The sequence below is a fragment of the Cololabis saira genome, chromosome 21 (genome assembly GCF_033807715.1).
Source record: "Cololabis saira isolate AMF1-May2022 chromosome 21, fColSai1.1, whole genome shotgun sequence".
Classification (NCBI taxonomy): Eukaryota; Metazoa; Chordata; class Actinopteri; order Beloniformes; family Belonidae; genus Cololabis; species Cololabis saira.
In genome coordinates this window covers 30,268,625-30,291,473 of record NC_084607.1, presented here as the reverse complement: position 1 = coordinate 30,291,473, position 22,849 = coordinate 30,268,625, and the positions used below count along the sequence as shown (strand labels likewise).

At 40.8% G+C, this 22,849-nt stretch overlaps 1 protein-coding gene across 2 annotated transcripts in view; it reads left to right on the top strand.

The window, feature by feature from the left end:
• The window catches only part of LOC133422827 (myosin-9-like), a 42,116-nt gene that overhangs the window by 2,965 nt on the left and 16,302 nt on the right, over positions 1–22,849 (top strand). Inside the window, exons 2-16 of one of the 2 annotated variants that reach the window (XM_061712925.1) lie at positions 10,984–11,315; positions 12,900–13,056; positions 14,275–14,302; positions 14,414–14,507; positions 15,070–15,090; positions 16,710–16,802; positions 16,903–16,966; positions 17,074–17,172; positions 17,271–17,414; positions 17,497–17,592; positions 18,445–18,716; positions 19,451–19,624; positions 19,749–19,922; positions 21,342–21,456; positions 22,639–22,826. In XM_061712925.1, the coding sequence (XP_061568909.1) occupies positions 10,989–11,315; positions 12,900–13,056; positions 14,275–14,302; positions 14,414–14,507; positions 15,070–15,090; positions 16,710–16,802; positions 16,903–16,966; positions 17,074–17,172; positions 17,271–17,414; positions 17,497–17,592; positions 18,445–18,716; positions 19,451–19,624; positions 19,749–19,922; positions 21,342–21,456; positions 22,639–22,826 (2,046 nt within the window). In that variant the 5' untranslated portion in view covers positions 10,984–10,988. The remainder of the gene's footprint in view (positions 1–10,983; positions 11,316–12,899; positions 13,057–14,274; positions 14,303–14,413; positions 14,508–15,069; positions 15,091–16,709; positions 16,803–16,902; positions 16,967–17,073; positions 17,173–17,270; positions 17,415–17,496; positions 17,593–18,444; positions 18,717–19,450; positions 19,625–19,748; positions 19,923–21,341; positions 21,457–22,638; positions 22,827–22,849) is intronic. The other variant, XM_061712926.1, reaches the window with a different exon arrangement.

The window sequence follows — 22,849 nt, the reverse complement described above, 5'->3', positions numbered from 1 at the left end:
TTGGGTTATTTTTAGATGCACAAATTGCATTTTTGGAAACTTGCTTTTGGTTTAAATCTGTTTTGGTTTTTTTTTTTGAGGAGATATAATTGATAACAGTAAAATATTTTTTCCTTTTCTTTCTCAATTAAAAAAAAAAAAAAGTTTTTAAAAGTTAATAATAAAACAAGCTTCATTTTTTACCCAAACCTGCAACAGGTTGCATATCCTTCTCTCTCAAGGGAAGAAGGAAAAACATCTATTGTTAGTTCTGACAATTATTGATTTAAGTTGTATACACACAGCCCTCCACGAGGTGTAAATCACACGTTTCATCGAGATGAATTTGACTAAGTTGATGATTATTTAATGTATGTCTATATATCCACAGTACGACTTTATGATTCAATTCACGACTAACGATTGATTTGAGTCATGTTTATTGAACGGTTACTTCCATTCTTATCAAATTGCAATAACTAAAATATAATTTCACGTTCTTGGCGTTCAACTACAGCTAAAGGAGAAAATAATCATATCATTTAGATAAAGGCAGACTCCAAAAGGCCACCTGATAACGCGTATCGATGTCTGAATTCCATTTTGTACCCGTTATTGGATTGTTCATCATTAAATTGATCGGTTGTTACACCCCTATGTCGCACAAGGATCTGGTAGCACCCAGTAAGAAGACATTACTATTCTGATGCTCCTGTCCCATCAGATGAAATTATTATATTTGTATCTAGTACATTTTTGTATTTCTGCTGCAGAGTACAAGCTGGATGAGGAGCATTTATTGAGTTTGTGCATGTTTGAAAGAGGAAATGGAGCACGGACACTGGCGCGTTCCATCATAACCTATCTGAGGACAAATATGTCATTATTTATTTATTTATTTAAGTTGTAGCTGACACAAATTGAAACTGTGATGTCGATTGCTCACCGGCAGGTTACGAGCCTCCTCCCTCTACCTAGTTCTACGCTGCTGTCAGAACCTGCCTTCTTCTTTAAGTGGCCTCTTATGGTTACACTAATTTCTTACTAATACCTTACAAATACTGCAGTGTAAGCTTTTGACGTTCCCTATTCCAGTGAGAAAGCTCAGCCCCAAACAAAGGTGTGGCGCAGTGAGCACCCGAGCCACTATCTGCATGGTGTATTCACCTGAGATGAGAAAAACCGCCCCAGTTCCACCAGTTGTGGGTGGTATGACTTAAAATAGTGTTTCGGCTCACTAAGTGAGAATTGGAGCGCAACGTGTACGTAAATGTATGTCAGGACTCTGAGACACATTGTTTATCATTGAAATGCTCAGTGGAAGTTTGCAGAGCATGTAGTGGCGGAAAAAATAAACACGACACACTGGAGACCGGAGTGGGTTTATTTGTACAAGCGACAGCAGGAGTTCCTGTTTGTTGGGGCCTTTTTCACCGAGAAGACGAGCAAAGCGTCTGCCAGCTGTTGCTGCAGGAATCGTCCCAGCCCCGCTGCCAGACTTGACCTTTTTTTGTCGTGTTCTTTTTCCCCTTCAACATCTTGCAGCTTTTCTGTATTTGTGGTATCCACCAATATTTGCTGGGATTAAAAATCGGTACCTGGTGTTGGCTGCAGGAAAGCCGAGGATTCGGTGGTGACGTCAGAATATGTGTTGTCTCTTTTGTGTTGTTGAGGAGGTTATTCTAGCATGGTGGGTTGAAGCATGCAGCTCAAAAACAAACAAAGAAGCAGAATACTTGTTGTGTGACAGTCTATGACACCGCCTTCAACCGAGGTTATGAATACTTGTTTACTGTGCATGTGCGCGGGACTCTTTTCTCATTCCTTTTGAAAACTTTAAACAATAGACTTTGCCAGTTCTTTTTTTTTTGTAAACACATGCTTTTTCCTCACATCTCTTGTTACTAACATTAGCTTTTGCATGATGATTGACATGTACCGTATTTTCTACAGTCAACTGAGATTCATTCATGCAACTGTGACGTTCCAGAGCAGAGACGGCCTTTATTAACCGTGGCAGAGCCGATCATGTTTTTTCCCAGTAGAAACTCATGTGAATATTCAGGAATAGACATAATGCTTGTTTTTATTTCGGGCCAGTGTTTGGAGCAACATGACGTCATCTGTGTTCACAGTGCACCGCCTGTCCTGGGTTTTATATGCGACATTGCTGTGCTTATCAAAATGGTTGGTATTTTATTCAAGTCATTCAAACGGTGGCTTTAATTTGAATGGCTCTATTTCCTCCACTCTGAAACATATTTCCTGTGATTGATGCGACTAACTTCCCCCAACAAGGTTATGTGTTGAACTTACTGAGCTTAAGGATCGATTTGCAGAAGCGTCTACTGCAAAAGGTTTACCGGTACTATAAGGAAATCTAAGTGGGGATATCCACATTACACCTTTCCTGTCTGAACTCTGTTCTCCGTAGGTTCAACGCCCAAATCTTTCTTCCTCAATTCGATTCCTTTCTGCTTCCACCCCTCCCACGCGCACATCAGCACCTGTAAGGTTTCATTTGAGTCGAACAATACCAGGAAATGACTGTTCTCTGGCTTAGACAACACAAAGAAAGAACTTGTTTTGAGATTTCTGGCGTTGAAGGACAAACGGCTCGTGCCTGAAATGCATGGTAGCGATTTCAGTTTCGCGGCAATAATTACGAGGCGAGGCTCGAATAAAAGCTGCTCACCTAGTGGTTAGTGTTGAAGTATCGTTGTGTTTCTGTACTCTGTACGCCCGGGACTTTGACCGTGCCAGTGTGTGTGTGAGGCACACACCTGAGATTGTGAAACTCACTCACCGCAGGCGTTTCACATTCACCTTTGCACTATTAACTCTGAAACTTGCTGCGTAATTGGTCTGGCTTCTGACTGCGATCGGAGGTTAAACCTCTGTTTTTAATCCAAATCATACCGCATACCAGCTATCCAGGGTGTCGGACTGACCTGCTGCTTTGATGTCACTGAATATGCTCTTTGTTTCAGCTTTGTATTCCTGCGAGGGAGTGCAATAAGTAGAGTTAACGATTGATTAGCAGGGGAAAACACACACACACTTACACACACACAACAGGAAACCATATAACACACCACCTGGTGTAAGTAGAGGAGGCTGTGTGTCTGGTGCTGGATTCGAAACTGGTGCAGCAGTAAATGGGTAGTAGAAGCTGATGTCATTGTTGCTTTTGTCATAAATAAAAGATCAAGTAACAACAGTACTGCATTCCTCTTAAGATTAATGCTGACAAACAAATGTTTATCCGAACCCCCCCCTCCTCTGCATTCTTTCACTGTTCAGTCTTGTGTAACAGTCTGCTATCTCATGGTCAATACTGTCTGGGAGGTTTAGTTAAAGGGGAATCATGTCCTCTGCACTCTTTGCTTTCTCTGTCCTGAAAAGATAGGATCATGAGTGATGGACACGGCGTGTGTTTCTTTGACCTGAATTTCAGATTATCTCTCTTTTTTCCGGAGCCAGATGTGGCTGAAACACAAGTTTTAATGTTTTAACATGAGAAGGCTCTCGTGTAGCTGTAGCCTGAAGTTCTGAACCACAAGGGAAGGTGAGGTGGACTCGCTCAAACCCAGAAGAGGCCCGTTGTTGCGAGTGGAAAATGCCAGTGACCAGCTTGCAGTGCTGTGAAACTGGATCCCGGTCGGGCCCAGAGTGTGAGACGCTATATTGAAAGAGATTCTTCATTTTTCCCCCAGTAACAGCTTAATTTCCTTCAGCCCGCAGACGTGCTCAGTGTGTGTGTGTGGCTCGGTGTGTGTGTGTGTGCGCGTGTAAAGATGCCAGTTTTCCTCTTTCCTTGAAGGACTCTCAAGTTCCCCAAATGGTAAAATATTTTTCTCCGTTTGTCATTTCCTGCTCACTTCTCCTCTTGCCCCACCCTTTGCTGTAGGAAGGGTGGGGCAAGAGAAGGTCCTAGAAAGTGGGAGGGAACGTCTGAGACTTGTGAGCCTGTGATGAGTCTTGACTGGCTGTAGTTTTGACCTTAGCAGGACGTAGTTTGCAGACAGATCCTCTATCGATAGAAGGATGAGAGTGGCAACCAAGGGCCTGATGTACAGTAGTACGGGTAATGGACCGGTATATTTGCTAAAAGCCTCGACATAAACCGTTAAAGTGAAACAGTCAAGGGCGCCAGACGTGCAGAGCAACAACCACACGGCGAGGAAGACTGAGGACAAGCAGATTTAGTTCAGCTCATGCCGGTGGGGTGTAATGACTGGATGCGGCTGGTGGGAGAGCAGCTTTATTGACGTTATTATTTAATTGTCGGTGCTGCCGATGGGGCTGTCAGCAGAGCAGCGCTGGTTTATGGCTCCTGCTCGGCCGGAGGACGCTTCGACTCTATGTGGTCGAGCTGTGTTTGATGCCGTCATGACTTTCAGTTTTTACAGTAACTCAAAGAGAATGGGAGATGTGGGAGGAACGAGGTGGAGTCTGGTGGATGGATGGCCTCAGCTGACCCGCTTTTCTAATCTAAACTAGTTAAGATGCTCTAGCTCATCGCTTTTTATCTCCTTGTTCCTGAACTTTTTTCAGTGTCATTGCTCCTGTGTTATTTCCTCTTTAAAAAAATATAAAAATAAAATAAAAATCAGGGCTGTGGGGTTCCTCTTTTTATAGAATTGCCTCACATTATTTCCTTTTGGGTTCCTCTTTCATGTGGCTTACTCGACAGCAACGTGCTAATCCTGTTTTGATTGTAAGTTTTAGAGTGTGATCCTTTAATGCAGTATTAGTTTAACTCAATAAAATGTAGACACTTTGACTGGGGCCCCAGCGTTCCCCCAAAGTTTTCAGTTAGACCGGCTGATCTCATTGAGTCTGAGCAGAATAAAAAGGTGTTTGCACGGATGGAAAATCAGAGAAACCTTGATTGTTGCACCGTTGGGAGAGATCTGGCTGAAAGGTTGCAAAGACCTCAGCAGCGAGGCTTCAGTAGGATGTGATGAGTGTTGGCACAAACGGCTGTATCTTAATGTCAACATCCGTGTCATTCTGTCAACTGTGTAGCTCTGCAAGAGAAGGCCACGGTCTAAAATTAGCCGATGGGACTTCTTTGTCCCTCCTGTATCTTTTTAATATAGAGCAGCACTTGTCAACCCAAAATAGCAGAACATTTTCAGGCCTCATTCCTCTCCCTGGAGAACTAGTTTTAAATGTGTCACGGAGTTGTTATCTGTGTCAGTCGGACTGCGACAGATATCAACAGACTGGACTTTTTTTTCTCGCTTTGGTTGATTTTCTTGTTTTCAGCTAAGAGCGTCTCTTATGAATGGTTAGGGGTTTACATTTACTGTGAGTGATTAAGCGAGTAATGCAGGCTTAAACCATCTGCTGTCAGAAGCAAATGTTTGAGTTTCTTTTCATGACAACCCACTTTTTAATTTTTTATTTATTTTTTTTAAATCCTAAACTGACGCAGGACTAGAGTTTGTGTCCAACCTAGGGCTGGGCGATTTTGGACAAAAATAAAATCCCGATTTTTTTTTTTTTTTTTTTTTTTTTTTCCTCTGAAAACCCGATTTTGGTTTTTTTTTTTTTTTTGGTAAAACTACAAAAGACAATGGAATAAATTGTTTCAAATATTTTATCTTTATTTTTAAAGAAAAATAGCAAACAAATTTCCCTATTGGGAATGAAGTGCAATTGAAAGATACTGTAAATCCTCCTTGAGTTTAGTAAAGTGACAACATTTACAATTTTCTTGACCAAACAAAGATGACTAGACGAGCTCTGTCTGTAATGCAGCCAGCTGCAAAAAAGGAAAATCGATTTTCCTTTTTTTTTAACATCGTCTTTATTAATAAATCCGATTTTAGATTTAAAATCGATTAATCGCACAGCCCTAGTCCAACCTGCTTTTTTTTTTTTTTGGTTCTAATTTTTGCGGAGCAGCAAAGCAGCCGACTCCAATTGTGCAGAGTTAGTAATGCTCAGAAGTCTTAAGGAGAGTGAGAGGATCAGACTCGGTACATCAGAGGTGAAAGTGTTCAGACACCATTAATCTGAGTAGCTTATCTTCCAGTTTGTGATGCTGATGAGGCAGAACAGGTATGGTATGTTTTGATAACTGATCCGAGTGATACCGATAAACTCCAGGACTAATGTCGTTACCGCCAGTATTTAAATAATCTAAATTCAATATAAGCATCCATCCACTGACGATGATGATGGAGCTGCTGTCATCAATTACGCTTGACATGAATGGCTTTTACTGTCTCATTTCCTGAATTGTGGGCCAACTCTATTAAATATAATCTAAATGTTTGACTTTTCAGCAAAGCAGCCACTGCAGCTGTATCTACAGCTGTGTCGAGCTCTTCCAGCATAAACTCTCATCACATTGTGGTGAGACATATTACAAAAACAAGCCTGCTGCAATCATTAACTCCTTGTTTTTCATTTTAAGATTTTCCTCATGTAGGCTTTTAAATTGACCATGTGAGTCCGTTACCAGCCGAAACCTTATCAGGGGTCGTGCTCTGACCTTTTATCCCTGTTATACATTGCACTAAAGAGATTTAAACGGCAGAAAGTCCAGGTCACCAAGTTTTTTCAGAAAGATATTCCACTATCTCGCTCCGGGGGAGTTGAGCTGGATAACGTGGACTTTGTGGTAAATATTCATAATTGGTAATAAAGTGCCTATATTCTAGGTTGTTAGCGTACTTTGAGATGTGGTGTTGCAGTTGTCTTGACAACAACAGAGGAGTGACCAGTTTAACTGCTTATGATGATTATTATTCATATGTAGATAACTGAAATGCTGTTTATGGGTCATGGTTTATGGGAAAAACTGATTTTTTTTCAATTCAAAAAAGGTTTAAATGGATAAAAAAAATACCAAATATATAATTCCACATATGGACTCACTTGAATTTTACAAAAAATACTAGTTATTTGGGATTTTTTTGTTGTTTTAAGCGTCAACATGTCATGTGGTGCGACATTTGAAAACTTTTTTTGAAATCACTCTAAATGTTTTTAAATCAATCTTCTGCCCTATCTGGCATTCCGAAGTGTTTTGTAGTGTATAAGATTGCAACACATTTGTATTTATATTTCCATCATAATATACAAACAAAGTTTGACTGATGTCCATTTTATGAAATATAATGGGGCGCGACCATAAAAAAATACCATTTCTGTATAATACTGAAAACTTGTATAAAAAAAAGATGTCAAAATGTTAAGGAAATTTTATTATAATATGAATCATGGTTGCACCACATGACCTTTTTTAAGGCTAGTGCCAATTCATCTTGACAAAAAACTCAATTTAAAATGTTTATATGAATTTATGTGTACACAACATTCTTAATGTTTGAACTACTGCAATAGATATTCTTTTTTTTATTATTATTTTAAAATTGACCTGTTGAAAATCCTTATTCGTCATTGACCCTTATATGTCAACAAGTTCAGAAACCAGCAGTTTCTAAAGGTATCTCTGGTTAACTTTAGTCAACAAGTAACCCATATCTGGGTGTTTCTGAAGAATAAAATGTGTGAAAGTCCCGAATAAAGCAAAACAGCTTTTTGGAAAAGAAAAATGAAATTTAAAAATCACTGGGCACACAAACACACAAAGATCTTTTTATATAGACTTGATTTGATACTAATAAGCGTGGTCAGTATCAGTGAAATTCTGACGATGCCCATCCCTACCACTGAGTGGCACACGGATGGATAAGGAGTAAGTCCAGGGGCGAAGATGCAAGTAAGCTCCAGGAAATGGTTCTACACGCGCTGTAATAGGAGGATGGAGAACAGAAATGTGTGGAATGCCTTTGCTCTCTGTTTCTCCCTGATAAAGACAGAGTATGGGAGGAATGTGACCCTGAAAACGCTGGATAAATAGATAGGAAGGGTGGTGTTGGGGGGAGAGAGGGATGAGAGGCGAAGGAAGAAGCTCAAAGCCAGCTGAGAAGCACAAAAAGCCTAATTTTCCCCACGTTCCTTAGACAGGATGGGGGTCGGGAGACCAAGGAGGGGCTGGTAGTTTGTGTGAGCAGTGATGGCTCTCAGCTGTGGTGCAGCCTGACAGCCAGTTGATGTAGTGTGGAGAGAGGAGCGGGGTCATGAGAAGACTGGGTCTCCCTCTGCTTTCTTTCTCCCTGATCAGGGTTAATGTGCTGGAAGAGAGAGCCCTGCTAGATGCTGCATTCCTCCTCTTCTTTTCTTTTTTTCCCCAATCTCTTGAATGTTTCTCAAGAGTCCGTTGCTGAGTTTATGCAGTTTGGATTTAACAAAATGCCTCACCCTAGTTGATGCGTTTCTCCACAGTTTTTAAGCGGCGCTATACCAAAGATGGTAACAAACATGGCATAGACACATTCAGGACTTCTCAAGACGTTTTAAGGTGTGTGAGAGATGTGAGCTATGACAACGCCTCATACTTGTCATATTGCTTTAATTGTGTAACCCATCATCAAATGCTCACTCTTCAGTTCTTCCTCTCCTGTTTCTTTCCCGCTGGACTGCATTTCAAAGACAAATCGCAAGTGATGCAGCATTTTCATGAACCTGACCTTAGCTCTGATTTTCTGTGTTTGAACATGAGCGACTCGTCGTGTGCAAACAAGGGCAGCTCTCGGTTTCCCATTAGGGTTGTAGGAACATACGAGACTCTGATGACCCTAATGCTGTTGGACCAGCGGTGTCATGACCCTACTGGAATAATTATTGAGATGGTTGAAGCCTGGGGCACTCGTGTCACCGGATCACACCATGTTAAAACAAACCACAGCGTTGGTAGGGTGGCTTCGCTTAATCATCCTTTTCTTTTCTTTTTTTCCCTGGAACTGGTTATACTGGTTTTTTTTCACTCCCTTTTTTTAAAGGGTTAAATTGCCACAATTCATGTCAGCAAGTTGTTCATCAGTTTTTAGGAGTGTAATAAAACAGACGTAACATCAACTCAATAACGAAAACGATAATGTTTTGGATCCTTTCAGACTTTATGGTCATACTTCTACCTATAAAAATGGTCATGTGTTGGCTTAATATTGTTACAAAAATTTGGTATTTTGGCCTAAACAGCTGCAAATGCGTGCTCACATGATTATCAACAACTTTTACTGGACTTGTTCTCCTGGACTTTTTAGGAAATGTTTAGGAATGGGATTTTATTTCACGTTATTTTTTTCACCCAGAAGACAAGTTTGATGTATTTTGACATGAGCCACGGTTTTTTCAAATGGATGTGTACCCAACTTTGATTTATTCGGTTTGATGTTCGTTGCACATGATGCAGTCAAGCGTAGAGATCGCATTCTGACAAGTCACAACGGCTCGCACAGCTGGAACCGTGTGAAATAATGTATAAACGGATGTCCTTTTATTGCCCTTTATTCTCCCACAAATTTTAATTTATTTCTAAATTCACTTCTTTATTCTAAGATTCACTCGTGGATTAAGCCATTTATCTCATAAAGAAAAAAGTGTACTCTTTATATACCGAGCATAAGTTCTTTATCAGAAAATTGTATGACCAAATAACTCAAGTATTTTCCTTATTCCTTCGCCTTCCTCTCACCGAACAGAAGTATCCAACACTGAGTATGTATGCCAAGGTTTAGTTAGCAAAGGAAAAACTGTGGATTTGGATCAACATCAAAAGTTAATCTCAGTTAGGTCATGCTGTATTGCTTGCAGATCTGCCAAACACTTCTTGAGTGTTCCTTTTAAGAAATACAAAGCTACATAACTTTGTTGGTAAAGGTTAAAGGGCAGAGGATAACAAAGGAATGCAGGAAGGGGCTTTAGTTTCCTGGTTTTTAGTAACCTACTGTCAGCCCTCCACCTCTAAAGAGGCACCGCGACCAGAAGGAATCTCAACCAGCACGAACCCCCCCCGGCTTCCCACTAACAAACATATGGAGTATATCAGAGCCCTCTGTACACGGGATAAACTTTCATCTCTGTGATCCTGGACGTATGTTTCTCCTCTGACACCCAGACAGTCTGACAGCTGGAGACGTGATGAAGTATTCACCGTATTAGCCAAGAAACGGCACACAGCTTTGTTTAACACGCCTGATTTATGTCAACCTGACCTAACTTCAGCATATTATTACTTTGACTTTTGCATTCCTCAAACACTGCATAAGTCTCTTTTTCATTATTAATGATATGTAGCAAAGCCAAATGCACGTTGATTTCCTCGAGTTTACAGATAAATTGATTAAAAACAATGTTGTTGACGTAATTTTTACTGTTATTATTTGATTAGGGCTGGGTATCGATTCAAATATCAAGATTCGATTTCGATTCTTAAGATTCAGAATCGATTATCACGCTTTGATTCGATCCAATTTCGATCCGATATTGATTTGGGTTACTGTTAATAAAACTTTTTTTTCAGCTGTTGCATGAATTATGACTGTCTAGTTCTGCAACATATTACTACTAGTATTATATTGAGATTCAACAGCAAGTATTGGCAGCTAATGATGCTGTAAGGACCAATCACCTCCCAGAATGCTGATAGAACTGCTTTCAGAAACATCATGTGGGTCAGAATTACCAAACAGATCCAGGGAGGAAACAGAGGACGAAAGAAATGGCTTTTTATTTTCTCCCCATTTATGAGAATTTGGTTTTTAACATTTATGCAAATGTAACCCCAAGACAGTATATAAAGCAAAGAAATATAGACAATTTATGCAATTATAACTGAAAACTTTAATGTTTTCATACCTTTTAAACATATTTAAAGGCAAAAACATGGCACCAGTTATTCTGGTGTCCAACAAAATATTCCTTTTTTGAGCATAAACAAAAAAGTAGCAAAAGTTGTAATGTAATGATGAATTTTTATTTATTTATTTATTTTTTTTATTTTTTTTTATTTTCTTCAAACATATGAATCGATTTTTAAGAATTAATATAAGAATCGATTTAAAATCGGTTAATCGATCTTTTCAACACAGACCTATAATAACAAATGCTAATATTTTTTTTCTTTTCTCTCTGAAACAGCGACCATGTCAGACGCAGACAAGTTTCTGTACGTGGACCGTAACCTGGTCAACAACCCGCTGGCGCAGGCCGACTGGGCCACCAAGAAGCTGGTATGGGTCCCGTCCGAGCGCCTGGGCTTCGAGGCCGGCTCCGTGAAGGAGGAGCGCGGCGACGAGTGCGTGGTGGAGCTGGCGGACTCCGGTAAGAAGATCAGGGTGAACAAGGACGACATCCAGAAGATGAACCCGCCCAAGTTCAGCAAGGTGGAGGACATGGCCGAGCTCACCTGCCTGAACGAAGCATCCGTGCTGCACAACCTGAAGGAAAGATATTACTCCGGCCTGATATACGTGAGTACAGATGACGAGCCCCGTCTACGTCCAACCGTCGTGTAAGACGAACCATAGCGTGCAAATTGGTCCCTGGAAAGAAAATGTGCAATCGTTTAACCCTCATAAATGATAGATTTGTTCCTACTTTGAGTATTTTCTCCAGAACAGCCTTACTGCTTTCTGTCTTTTTTTTTTCCCTCTCTCTCATTGTTTGGAATTATCACGTAAACAGGAAGCTGAGGGGAACAATGCAGTCCAGCGTATGAGAGACGTTAAGAAAAAAATCACTTAGGAGGAGGGGGAAGTATTTGCAAAAATGGACATGGAATGTAACTGGTGTTGTAACCCTTCATTACTGCTGCTGTAATTAATGTTATTTACCCCCTTTTGTGTCCTGGGAATGATTTGATCTCTTTGACTCCAAGTTGTGACCCGGTCATATCCACAGAGCGCGTTTTCTCCTCCCTCTTTCCTCCTCTCCCTCCAGAGATCCAGGCTACGGATGGTTTAGCTGGCCCCTGACTCGGGCATCTCTGGGGAGACGGAGTGTACTAGAGACGGGGAGGGTTTCAGTGAAGGGGGGGTGTTGGTTCTTATTTGTGAGTTGATTTGAGTGTAAAATACGGAAGAGTATTCGGGCCGTGCAGGAGAAAAAACATTTTAGAGGGGAAGATTTTTTTTTTATTGTGCACTTCGAGAAAAAAGTGGAAATGTCGAGATTAATGTTGAAAATACAATTTCAAGAATAAAGTCGAAATGTTGAGAAAAAAGTTGAAATGTCGAGATTAATGTTGAAGTACAATTTCGAGAAAAAAGTCGAAATGTTGAGAAAAAAGTCGAAATGATGAGAAAAAAGTCGAAATGTCGAGATTAATGTTGAAGCACAATTTCGAGAAAAAAGTCGAAATGTTGAGGAGAAAAAAGTCGAAATGTCGAGAATAATGTTGAAGTACAATTTCGAGAAAAAAGTCAATGTTGAGAAAAAATTCAAAATTTCGTGAATAAAGTTGAAATGTTGAAAAAAAGGCGAAATTTTGACTTTATTCTTGAAATTGTATTTCAACATTATTCTCGACTTTTTTCTCGACATTTTGACTTTTTTCTCGAAGTGCACAATAAAAAAAAATCTTCCCCTCTCAAATATTTTTTCTCCTGCCTGGCCCTAATACTCTTCCGTAGTAAAAAGTAGTTGTATTTTAGAGCGAGGAATTGAGGTTTAGGAGGAAATATAATTGTCTGTAAATCTGAGATATGGTTTGATGGTCCTGTACTTTTACCACCTTGGATTCACTTATCAGTTTAAACTTGATGCAGGGCGGGGATGAAATTGCATAACAAGTCCAAAAAGCTTGAACTCTGGGGTCAAGAAAAGGTCTTTCTGTATAGACTGGTACAGCCCAGATGCCGATAAGAGCTACTTTATTTCACTGCAAGGCATTTTCTCTGAGGCGGGGCCCGCTGGTTTTAGCACTGCACATTCCTTTAGTGGCGTTAACGTTGTGGCTCCGTAGAATGTGGCTTTTATCCTCCCACAGATACTTTCACTTAAACCTCCATGTAAAATGGGCAGATTTTGTTCATTCTTCTGTGCCCCCCCTGCAGACGTACTCGGGGCTCTTCTGTGTCGTCATAAACCCCTACAAGAACCTGCCCATCTACTCGGAGGAGATCGTTGATATGTACAAGGGCAAGAAGAGACATGAAATGCCACCTCATATCTACGCCATCACTGATACGTCTTACAGAAGCATGATGCAAGGTATGTCCTCACTAATGCCGGATGTGCCGGGAATTCCACGAAAGGGGAAAGAATATATATATTCCAAGAGGATTATGAAATTTTCTGCTTTGCATTCCTGTTTGGATAAATACGGATTCCTTTTTTAAGTTTTCTTACCACATAACTGTTCTGGGGTTTAGCATATACAAAATATAAACATCGAGACTCTCTAAGGACTGGGTTTTATGCATGCAAGCTCTTGACAAGCGGGGGGTTTTTTATTTCCCCTCATAAAAGTAGACATTAGCCAAGCCAACTTTATTTATAATAAGCACTTTAAAAAACAGCAGCCACCGACCAAAGTGTGTCACAGATGGATAAAAAATACATGAGCATAAAATGAACAAAATTACCAGAGATGAATAAAAGCATGAGTAAAGGTTCAAGACATAAATAAAAACGCAAGTTAAAACAACATCTGAGTGGAAAACATGGACCTGTTTTTTTTTTAATGCAGATTTATAAACTGCCAAAGAAGAATCCTTTCAGGGATTTTACAGTGTTGATGCACAAGAGACGCACGTTTTTAAGTTTTAAATATAACCGACTGACTGTGGAGCAAAGCCAGATCATTATAAAACTAAAAACTGTTGTATTATAACTTACTTTTCCTCAGTTACTAGTATTTCCTTGTGTTCTGCACACTAACCCAACCCAAGTGGTGTAGTGGGGTTAACAACTGTGTTGAGCAAATATCCTGTCTGTTCCTGGCTAATGGACGTTTCCTGTGTTTACCACGTCGTCTATTTTAACTTTGCAACACTGTATAATTAAGCAGAGTTTTTGTGCCCTTTTTGAATTGACAATAAGAGTCCATGGGTGGAATTTCCTGCACAGCTTTGGTGACGTTTCTTTGCTCCACCTCATGTGTGCACGTTAGATTAACGCTGCAGCCTCCAGAGTGTCATCGTCTGTTGCGCGTGCCACTTTAGCTACTCCAGCAACATGTTTAGACTACGTTTCAAGACACGGTGGGTCAGTGCCCCCAAGTTAGAACCCCAGCAGAACGGGTCTTCCAGTCACAGGGAGGCAGATATTGGTTTCCCGTCTGTGGTCGTGGTTCCTGTTTTATATGCAAAAACCATATGCAGTGTTGTAGCGACATGCTCGTACTGCCTTTATAGCTTAACTGTTCCCCAGAGGTCACATAATCCACATTTTTAACATTTTGCCCTGGTGTTTTTTTCTCTTTTGCAGATCGGGAAGACCAGTCCATTCTCTGCACGTGAGTTACAGACCCTGCACACGACATAACATTTACATTTCACATTCCTCCGTATTTTATGCCGCTGTTCTCCCCGAATGTCTGTTTACTTTTCTTTCTCGGTCCCCCCAGGGGTGAGTCTGGTGCTGGCAAGACAGAGAACACCAAGAAGGTGATCCAGTACCTCGCTCATGTGGCCTCCTCTCACAAGACCAAGAAAGATCAGGTTGGTCCTGCTTCCCATCCCTTCCAGCTTTTTATCTTATGACTTGACCCGAATCCCACTTCATTCCCTCGTTTTTATTTGCACTTAATACTTTTTGAGGGATTTAATACGTTCTTTTGTTCTATTGGAGTATAAATTCTCTTTTCGTGTGCGTTTTGTGACTTATTGCATAAAGAGACGAATTGTTAGTCCGTCATCACTGCTCGTCTGGAGAAGACAAAAGTCCTCTTGCAGTACACGTCCGCAATAATAATCGCTATCAAAGGAGAGTTGAAGGCTACGGAGAACCAGTAGTGCAGATTTACGGGACCTCCGAGACACATTTTCGTACGCGGGAGACCCGACTTCATCTCTTATGCGTTTTTGGTTTTGTTGTTTTTTCCCCCGTCTCAGAATGAGTCAGTTCAAGCAAGTCGTACATTATGTCAGCTGTAATATGGAAAATCTGCACTACTGTTATCTGGCCTGTCAGCCCCGTGATAGATGCTGCTCAGAGGACAATCATAAAAGCCACATCTATCATCCCTTTTTGAGGTTGTTGTCTTTCTTTTCCCATCAACAGAGCAGCTCGGTCCTGTCACATGTGAGTTGATTTCTCCCACCTCATTCACCTCTCATCCTCGACCTGCTTCTGTTGTCACCTTCCTCCTCCGGTCCCACTCTCCTCCTCCTCCTCCTCCTCCTCCTCCTCCGAACTCTTTCCCCCTGCTGAAGCGTGCACTGGTGCGGGAGTCACTCTGTGTTAAGGGCAGAGGTGGCGTGTCTTGTCGCCAATGGGAAATTGTGAGGAAGTTTGTATGCAACTGAGTGGAAGCCATTTGTGTTCCTGTGAAAAATTCAGCCAGACAATAGCAGGAGAAGAGGGAGGGGTCTGTAAGGGGAAGGAGCAGGGGAGGCACTAAATCAAGCAATCTTAACCCCCCTCTGTTCATTTAGAAGCATTTTTTTTTTGTCTGGCTTAATTTTCCCTCATGTTTGTTGCTACTTTATGCTTGCATATGAATCCAAAAACTGCTTTTCCTTTTTTTTTTTTTTTTTTGTGGACACAATCAACATTTTTTGGTGAAAGAGGCTTCATGGTAAACCAGCAGAACATTGCATCCCATGTTGCATACATGTGGGAAGATGCTTATAAATCCCACAAGGGTGACTTTTACAGGACTGTCTCAGAAAATTAGAATATTGTGATAAAGTTCTTTATTTTCTGTAATGCAATTTAAAAAAAAAAAATAAATAAATAAATAATGTCATACATTCTGGATTCATTACAAATCAACTGAAATATTGCAAGCCTTTTATTATTTTAATATTGCTGATTATGGTTTACAGTTTAAGATTAAGATTCCCAGAATATTCAATTTTTTTTTTAAATAGGATATTTGATTTTTCTTAAGCTGTAAGCCATGATCAGCAATATTAAAATAATAAAAGGCTTGCAATATTTCAGTTTATTTGTAATGAATCCAGAATGTATGACATTTTTGCATTACAGAAAATAAAGGACTTTATCACAATATTCTAATTTTCTGAGACAGTCCTGTATATCATTATAATTTGATGTCACGTCACACAAGTGATTTTCATTTACGAGGAGACCTGAATCAAGCCGCTACGTACTCTAAATAAGCGTTGATGTACAGGCTGCTATTTAGGTGCAAACCTCTTGTGAGCCATGACTTAAAATAGGAATGAGAGGTGAGTTTGAATGAATGTTGTTTGTTTTTCTGGACTGTTTCACTGCAGGTAACAGGTGATGGGTTTTTGACACAACTCTCTGGGTTTCGGGCACTAACATGACAAATTTGTGTTGGGTTACATGCTTGGGTTGCAATGTGCGCATTGTTGGTGTGTGTTTACGTTATCCCTGTGTATCGCCGTTTGATTATTTACATGTTTTACTCTCCATCTTGTGATTTCTTGGCAAATGTAAGTATGTCATTGGTAAATACTCCACTAATACGATCCCAGTATATTTGTTTAAGGAGAAGCAGTTTGTTTTTTCTTAAGCAGTGATGTGAACTGCGAGTCGCTAATCTGACCTGAGAGCGGATCATAATGAGATTCTCAGGATTATCCAGTCCAGTTGTAAAGTCTTGTTCAGTCTGAGTCCTGAAAAGGAGGCCATTTAGCTACAATAGCAGTAATAAAGTGCAAACAAAAGTATTCAATGATGTGCTCTGGTGTTGTGCTTCTTCCCACCAGGGTGAGCTTGAGAAGCAGCTGCTGCAGGCCAACCCCATCCTGGAGGCCTTTGGAAACGCCAAGACCGTCAAAAACGACAACTCTTCCAGATTTGTATGAATTTCAGATTTTTTTTACAAGTTCAGCGAGTCAAGGTTTTGTTTTTTTTTTAATCGGTTTTCTGATGTGCTGGTCTTTTTTTAACTCCCCATAGGGAAAATTCATCAGAATCAACTTTGATGTCAACGGTTACATCGTCGGTGCCAATATTGAAACCTGTATCCTTGACACCGTGTGGTCAAAGCTTCTTTTACTCTTTATTTATTGGCACGTATCGTTTACTTTGTTGTGGAAGTGGCAGAATATTTCCTTGACGTACTTCTAGACTTGTTGGAGAAGTCCCGGGCCATCCGCCAAGCCAAGGAGGAGAGGACCTTTCACATTTTCTATTACTTGCTCACAGGAGCTGGAGACAAGCTGCGGAGTAAGCAGAGAATTATACACTTAAAATATTTATTTTTACAAGAAAAGTTATAGATCACGCGGTCAAACTTCTAACCTCCTTTTCGCCTTTCGTCTCAGGCGACCTCCTCCTTGAAAACTACAATAACTACAGGTTCCTTTCCAATGGGAACGTCACGATTCCTGGGCAACAGGACAAGGATTTGTTTACGGAGACTTTGGAGGCCATGAGGATCATGAGTATTCCTGAGGACGAGCAGATTGGTATGAGAGATTTGTGTCTGCGTGTTTTGCCAACACATCATGGCAAAGCTGTGACGCCTAAGCTCGTGTTCTGTTCCTGCAGGCATGCTGAAAGTGGTGGCCTCGGTTCTGCAGCTCGGGAACATGAGCTTCAAGAAGGAGCGCCACACCGACCAGGCCTCCATGCCCGACAACACCGGTAGGCCCGGCCCTTTACCAGCCGCCCATTCACGCTCTCTTATAGGGCTGGGGATCGATACAAATGTCAAGAATCGATTCGATTCCGATTCTTAAGATTCAGAATCGATTATCAAGATTTGATTCAATTCGATTCCGATATTGATTTGGGTTAGTGTTATTAGAACTGTTTTTTGAGCTGTTGCATGAATTATATGACTGTAGTTCTGCAAAATATTACTACTAGTATTATATTGAGATTAAACAGCAAGTATTGGCAGCTAATGATGCTGTAAGGACCAATCAGCTCCCAGAATGCTGATAGAACTGATTTCAGAAACATTGTGTGGGTCAGAATTTCCAAACAGATCCAGGGAGGAAACAGAGACGGATGAAATGGGTTTTATTTTTTCCCACATTCCGTTTTCATTTGTTCCATTTTCGGCCTATTTTGGTTTTTAATTTTTGAGCATTTGGTTTTTAGCATTTTTTGCAAATGTAACCCCAAGACAGTATATAAAGTAATGAAATATAGACAATTTATGCAATTATAACCTACTATAACACTTTAATGTTTTCATACCTTTAAATATACTTAAAGGCAAAAACATGGCACCAGTTATTCTCGTGTCCAACAAAACATTCCTTTTTTGGGGATAAACAAAAAAATAACCAAAAGTTGTAATGATGTAATGATGAAAAAAAAAAATACATAAATAATAATAATAAAAAAAAAATCGATCTTTAGACATATGAATCGATTTTTAGGAATTAATATGAGAATCAATTTAGAATTGGGAAATCGATTTTTTTTTTCAACACAGGCCTACCTCGCTGGCTCTAACGTTTCTCCCGTTTGGTTCTGTTGCAACAGCGGCCCAGAAAGTGAGCCACCTCATGGGCATGAACGTGACGGACTTCACCAGGGCCATCCTGTCCCCCAGGATCAAGGTGGGCCGGGACTACGTCCAGAAGGCCCAGACCCAGGAGCAGGCAGAGTTCGCCGTGGAGGCCCTGGCCAAGGCCACGTACGAGAGGATGTTCCGCTGGCTCGTCATGAGGATCAACAAGGCCCTGGACAAGACCAAGAGGCAGGGAGCCTCCTTCATCGGCATCCTGGATATCGCTGGCTTTGAGATCTTTGAGGTAAATGCAAGGAAAACCTGGATTTCTGGAAACCTTTTTTTAAACCTTTTGTGATGTCTGTTTATTTATTTATAGGATCCCCATTAGCTGATGTTGCGACTTCAGCTATTCTTCCTGGGGTCCCCAATGCAATTTTAGAAGAACATAGTCCATACATACACACATTTATCGCTGTTACGGATCACTGTAACACCGAGTCATCATAAACAGCAAACTTTCTGTCTAAAATACATTATTGGTACAAAGAATGCATCATACAGTCATTACAATACCACGAAGTATAACCCACAAATAAATTATAGCATGTGTTACTCATTTGTTACTCATTGAATTTTATGTAAATAGTCTTTTGCTACCTTTTATAAAACTGTATTTTGATGTAATATTTTTGATGTTATTAGGTAATGTGTTCCATCCTGTGATAGCTCTGTAATAACAGTGTGTTTTAAAAAGTTTGTTCTTGGCTTAGGTGTCAGTAAATGATCATAACATGATTGTCTGGTTGGATATTTATTGACATTTCTAGTGAGCACTATCTGATCTGCGAAATATTGTGGTTTTTTACTATTAATCAAAGTCCTCATGAAAGTAAGGAGACTTAATTTTAATCTGTCCACCACCAACAGCCATGATAAATGCTGATCCATTTTTAAGATATTTGCATGCAGTGAACAATTTAAAGCAATCCTAGCTGCTGGCGATGTCAATTAACAGAAGTTTACTTTTCATTTCAGCTGAACTCCTTCGAGCAGCTGTGCATCAACTACACCAACGAGAAGCTGCAGCAGCTCTTCAACCACACCATGTTCATCCTGGAGCAGGAGGAGTACCAGCGGGAGGGCATCGAGTGGAGCTTCATCGACTTCGGCCTGGACCTGCAGCCCTGCATCGAGCTCATCGAGAAACCCGTGAGCTGCATTTCCTTCATATTCTCACCATTTTATTGCTGGTTTAGTACTTAATTTTTTTTTTCCCCCATCATAATATGTTTAGCACAGTTTCACGCATTAAACGTCTGCACTCTCTGCCCAGGCCAGTCCCCCTGGTATCCTGGCTCTGCTGGATGAGGAATGCTGGTTCCCCAAAGCTACAGACAAGAGCTTCGTGGAAAAGGTGCTCCAGGAGCAAGGCACGCACCCCAAGTTCTTCAAGCCCAAGAAACTGAAGGACGAAGCCGACTTCTGTATTATTCATTATGCTGGCAAGGTAAACTAAATTTCATGTTGCACATCTTTAGGGACCGAGCACCAGCAAGGCTTGTGCGAAGCCCTATTGAAATCAGAAAGATTATATTATTATTTCATCCGAAAACAATTGTGTTTTTGAGGCGCATAACTTACTCGAAAAGTTGTGAAACTTGGCACGCACGTCCCATGTGGCAAAAAATTACGTATTCTAATAGTGTCAAAAAGGGGCGTGGCCTAACAGCTCAACAGCGCCCCCTAGAAAACTTTGTTCCTCAAGCCCCACAATACGGTTTGACGCAGATGCACGAAAATCGATACACACCTTTATCATGTCGCAACTTAAAGAAAAGTCTCTTGGCGCCATGGCCGAAACCGAACAGGTTTGAATTGATCGGGTAATTTTGGCGCAATTTTATGCCATTTTCACGTGTCGTACTTTAACAAACTCCTCCTAGCAGGATCGTCCGTTCGACATAAAACTCGCTTAGGAGACACAAAAGACGTTAACGATGAAAAGTTATCAAAATCGTGAATTTTCCTGAAATGCCGTGGCTGTGGCGCCGCGTCAAACAAGAAGTGATACTAGTAGCTGATTGGTCAATATGTGATTCTGCCATAACTTTTCAATGGTTTGACATAAAGAGTCGTGGGTGGTGTCATCGGACTTAGTTTTGAGTCCTTGACCTTAATTGGTGAAAATTAGCCCCGCCCCTTCTTCTGATTGTTCAATATTTTATAGTTCCTATTTTCTGCCATAACTTTTCAATGGTTTGATATAAAGAGTCGTGGGTGGTGTCATCGGACTTAGTTTTGAGTCCTTGACCTTAATTGGTCAAAATTGTACGCGCGAGGTCCCGTTCATCGCTGCTTGCAGTAGGGCTGTGCGATTAATCGATTTTAAATCTAAATCGGATTTATTAATCAAGATGATGTTAAAAAAAGGAAAATGGATATTCCTTTTTTGCAGCTGGCTGCATTACCGACAGAGCTCGTCTAGTCATCTTTGTTTGGTCAAGAAAATTGTAAATGTTGTCACTTTACTAAACTCAAGGAGGATTTACAGTATCTTTCAATTGCACTTCATTCCCAATAGGGAAATTTGTTTGCTATTTTTCTTAAAAAAAAATAAAGATAAAATATTTGAAACATTTTGATTTTTAATTGTCATTTTAATAAAGTTAAAAAAAAAATATTTGAAACAATTTATTCCATTGTCTTTTGTAGTTTCACCAAAAAAAAATCGAAATCGAAAATCGGGTTTTCAGAGATTTTTGTCCAAAATCGCCCAGCCCTAGCTTGCAGTTTAATTTTGTTTTGTTGTTGTTTGTTTTAGTCATACTTTGAATTTTCCCTGTTGCTCAACTAAATAACATTTCTTTCCCCAGAATGTTTGTCTTGAAAATGTTTCTTGACCATTCTGTGTAAACTTGCTCACCAGGTGGACTACAAAGCTGACGAGTGGCTGATGAAGAACATGGACCCCCTGAACGACAACGTGGCCTCACTGCTCAACCAGTCCACTGACAAGTTTGTGTCCGAGCTCTGGAAAGACGGTGAGTTCAGGCCTCGCGCTCCGTCGTTGCTTCAACCCAAAAACCTCCGCCTCGTTAGAGGCAGCGTTGGTTGCGGGGATAGATTTTACACTGGCTTCCTGTTCATACGTCTTTCTCTTTCTTTGCTTGTCTTGTGTCTGGACCTCTGTTTTTTACCTTTTTCTTTCAAACCCTGTTGGTTGGTTGTCCATTTCTCCTTCCGAAATTCCCTCTGTCTTTTTATTCCCTTTTTAATGGCTCTCAGAGGTACACAATTGTCAGAGAGCTTATTTTTATCAGCGCTTTCCTATTCTGCACTCAGACTCAGGTGAAAAGGTTTCTTTTTCACTTATTTACTTCTCCTCTTTTTCTCCCCTGCTGTTTGTTACATGTTTTTATTCCCACCTGGAAAAATTGATGTTCAGTGTATTTTTCCCCCGTTTCTCCTAATTTAACATTTCCTGACATTTCAATAGATTAATGTGAGGCCATTTCTGTCTGTCTTTGACCTACTCTGTATGCAGTAGCAATCTTCTGGCCATCTTACCACTTGTTGCTCTTTCATGAAAATCTCCTTTTCTCCCTCTGTATGATAGTGTGGTTTGGGGACCCCTGGTGTTGGTCATGGGTACTGCAAGAATGCAGCAATGGGTATATACTGCATGGGTTTGGTTTGTTTTTTGTCACTGCAAATATACATGCCCGCTGCAACCACCACAGTTTGTCACCTTCCTCACACACGTACATACTTCACTTAGTCATTGCACACAGTTTCACTCAGAACAACCAAATGGTTAGCAGTTACCGGTCGACAGGCCCCTCTCCTTCACTGCATCGAGTCCATATTTTCTATGTGTGTGTATTATGGTGTGTTGTCCTTCCACACTTCACTGGCTTCTCGTGACTGCCCTCTGTCATCCTCTCCCCGTATGGTTTCCCCTTCACATTCACTTGGTAACTGTGTGTGGTGTTTCACCGGTTCTGTGAACCACCTCCATCTACTGGCCTGGTGACGTTCTTTTACCAGGACGAGGTGCAGAGGCGCTGGTCATTCTCATTATTTCTTGTGATGTGCATTTCTGTATGAGTTTGCCAGGCTAAACATTCAAATTATTACATGTAACCCCCTATGAAGTATTTGTGTTTAATCTTCTTCTCTTCATTTCTTCTTCTTCTCTCTGTCTCTGCTGCTCCCTCCTTCAGTGGACCGCATCGTTGGTCTCGATAAAGTCTCTGGCATGTCCGAGATGCCCGGCGCCTTCAAGACCCGTAAGGGCATGTTCCGCACGGTCGGCCAGCTGTACAAGGAGCAGCTGTCCAAGCTCATGGCCACACTGAGAAACACAAACCCCAACTTTGTGCGCTGCATCATCCCCAACCACGAGAAGAAGGTACTGGCTACTCTTTTTTTGGT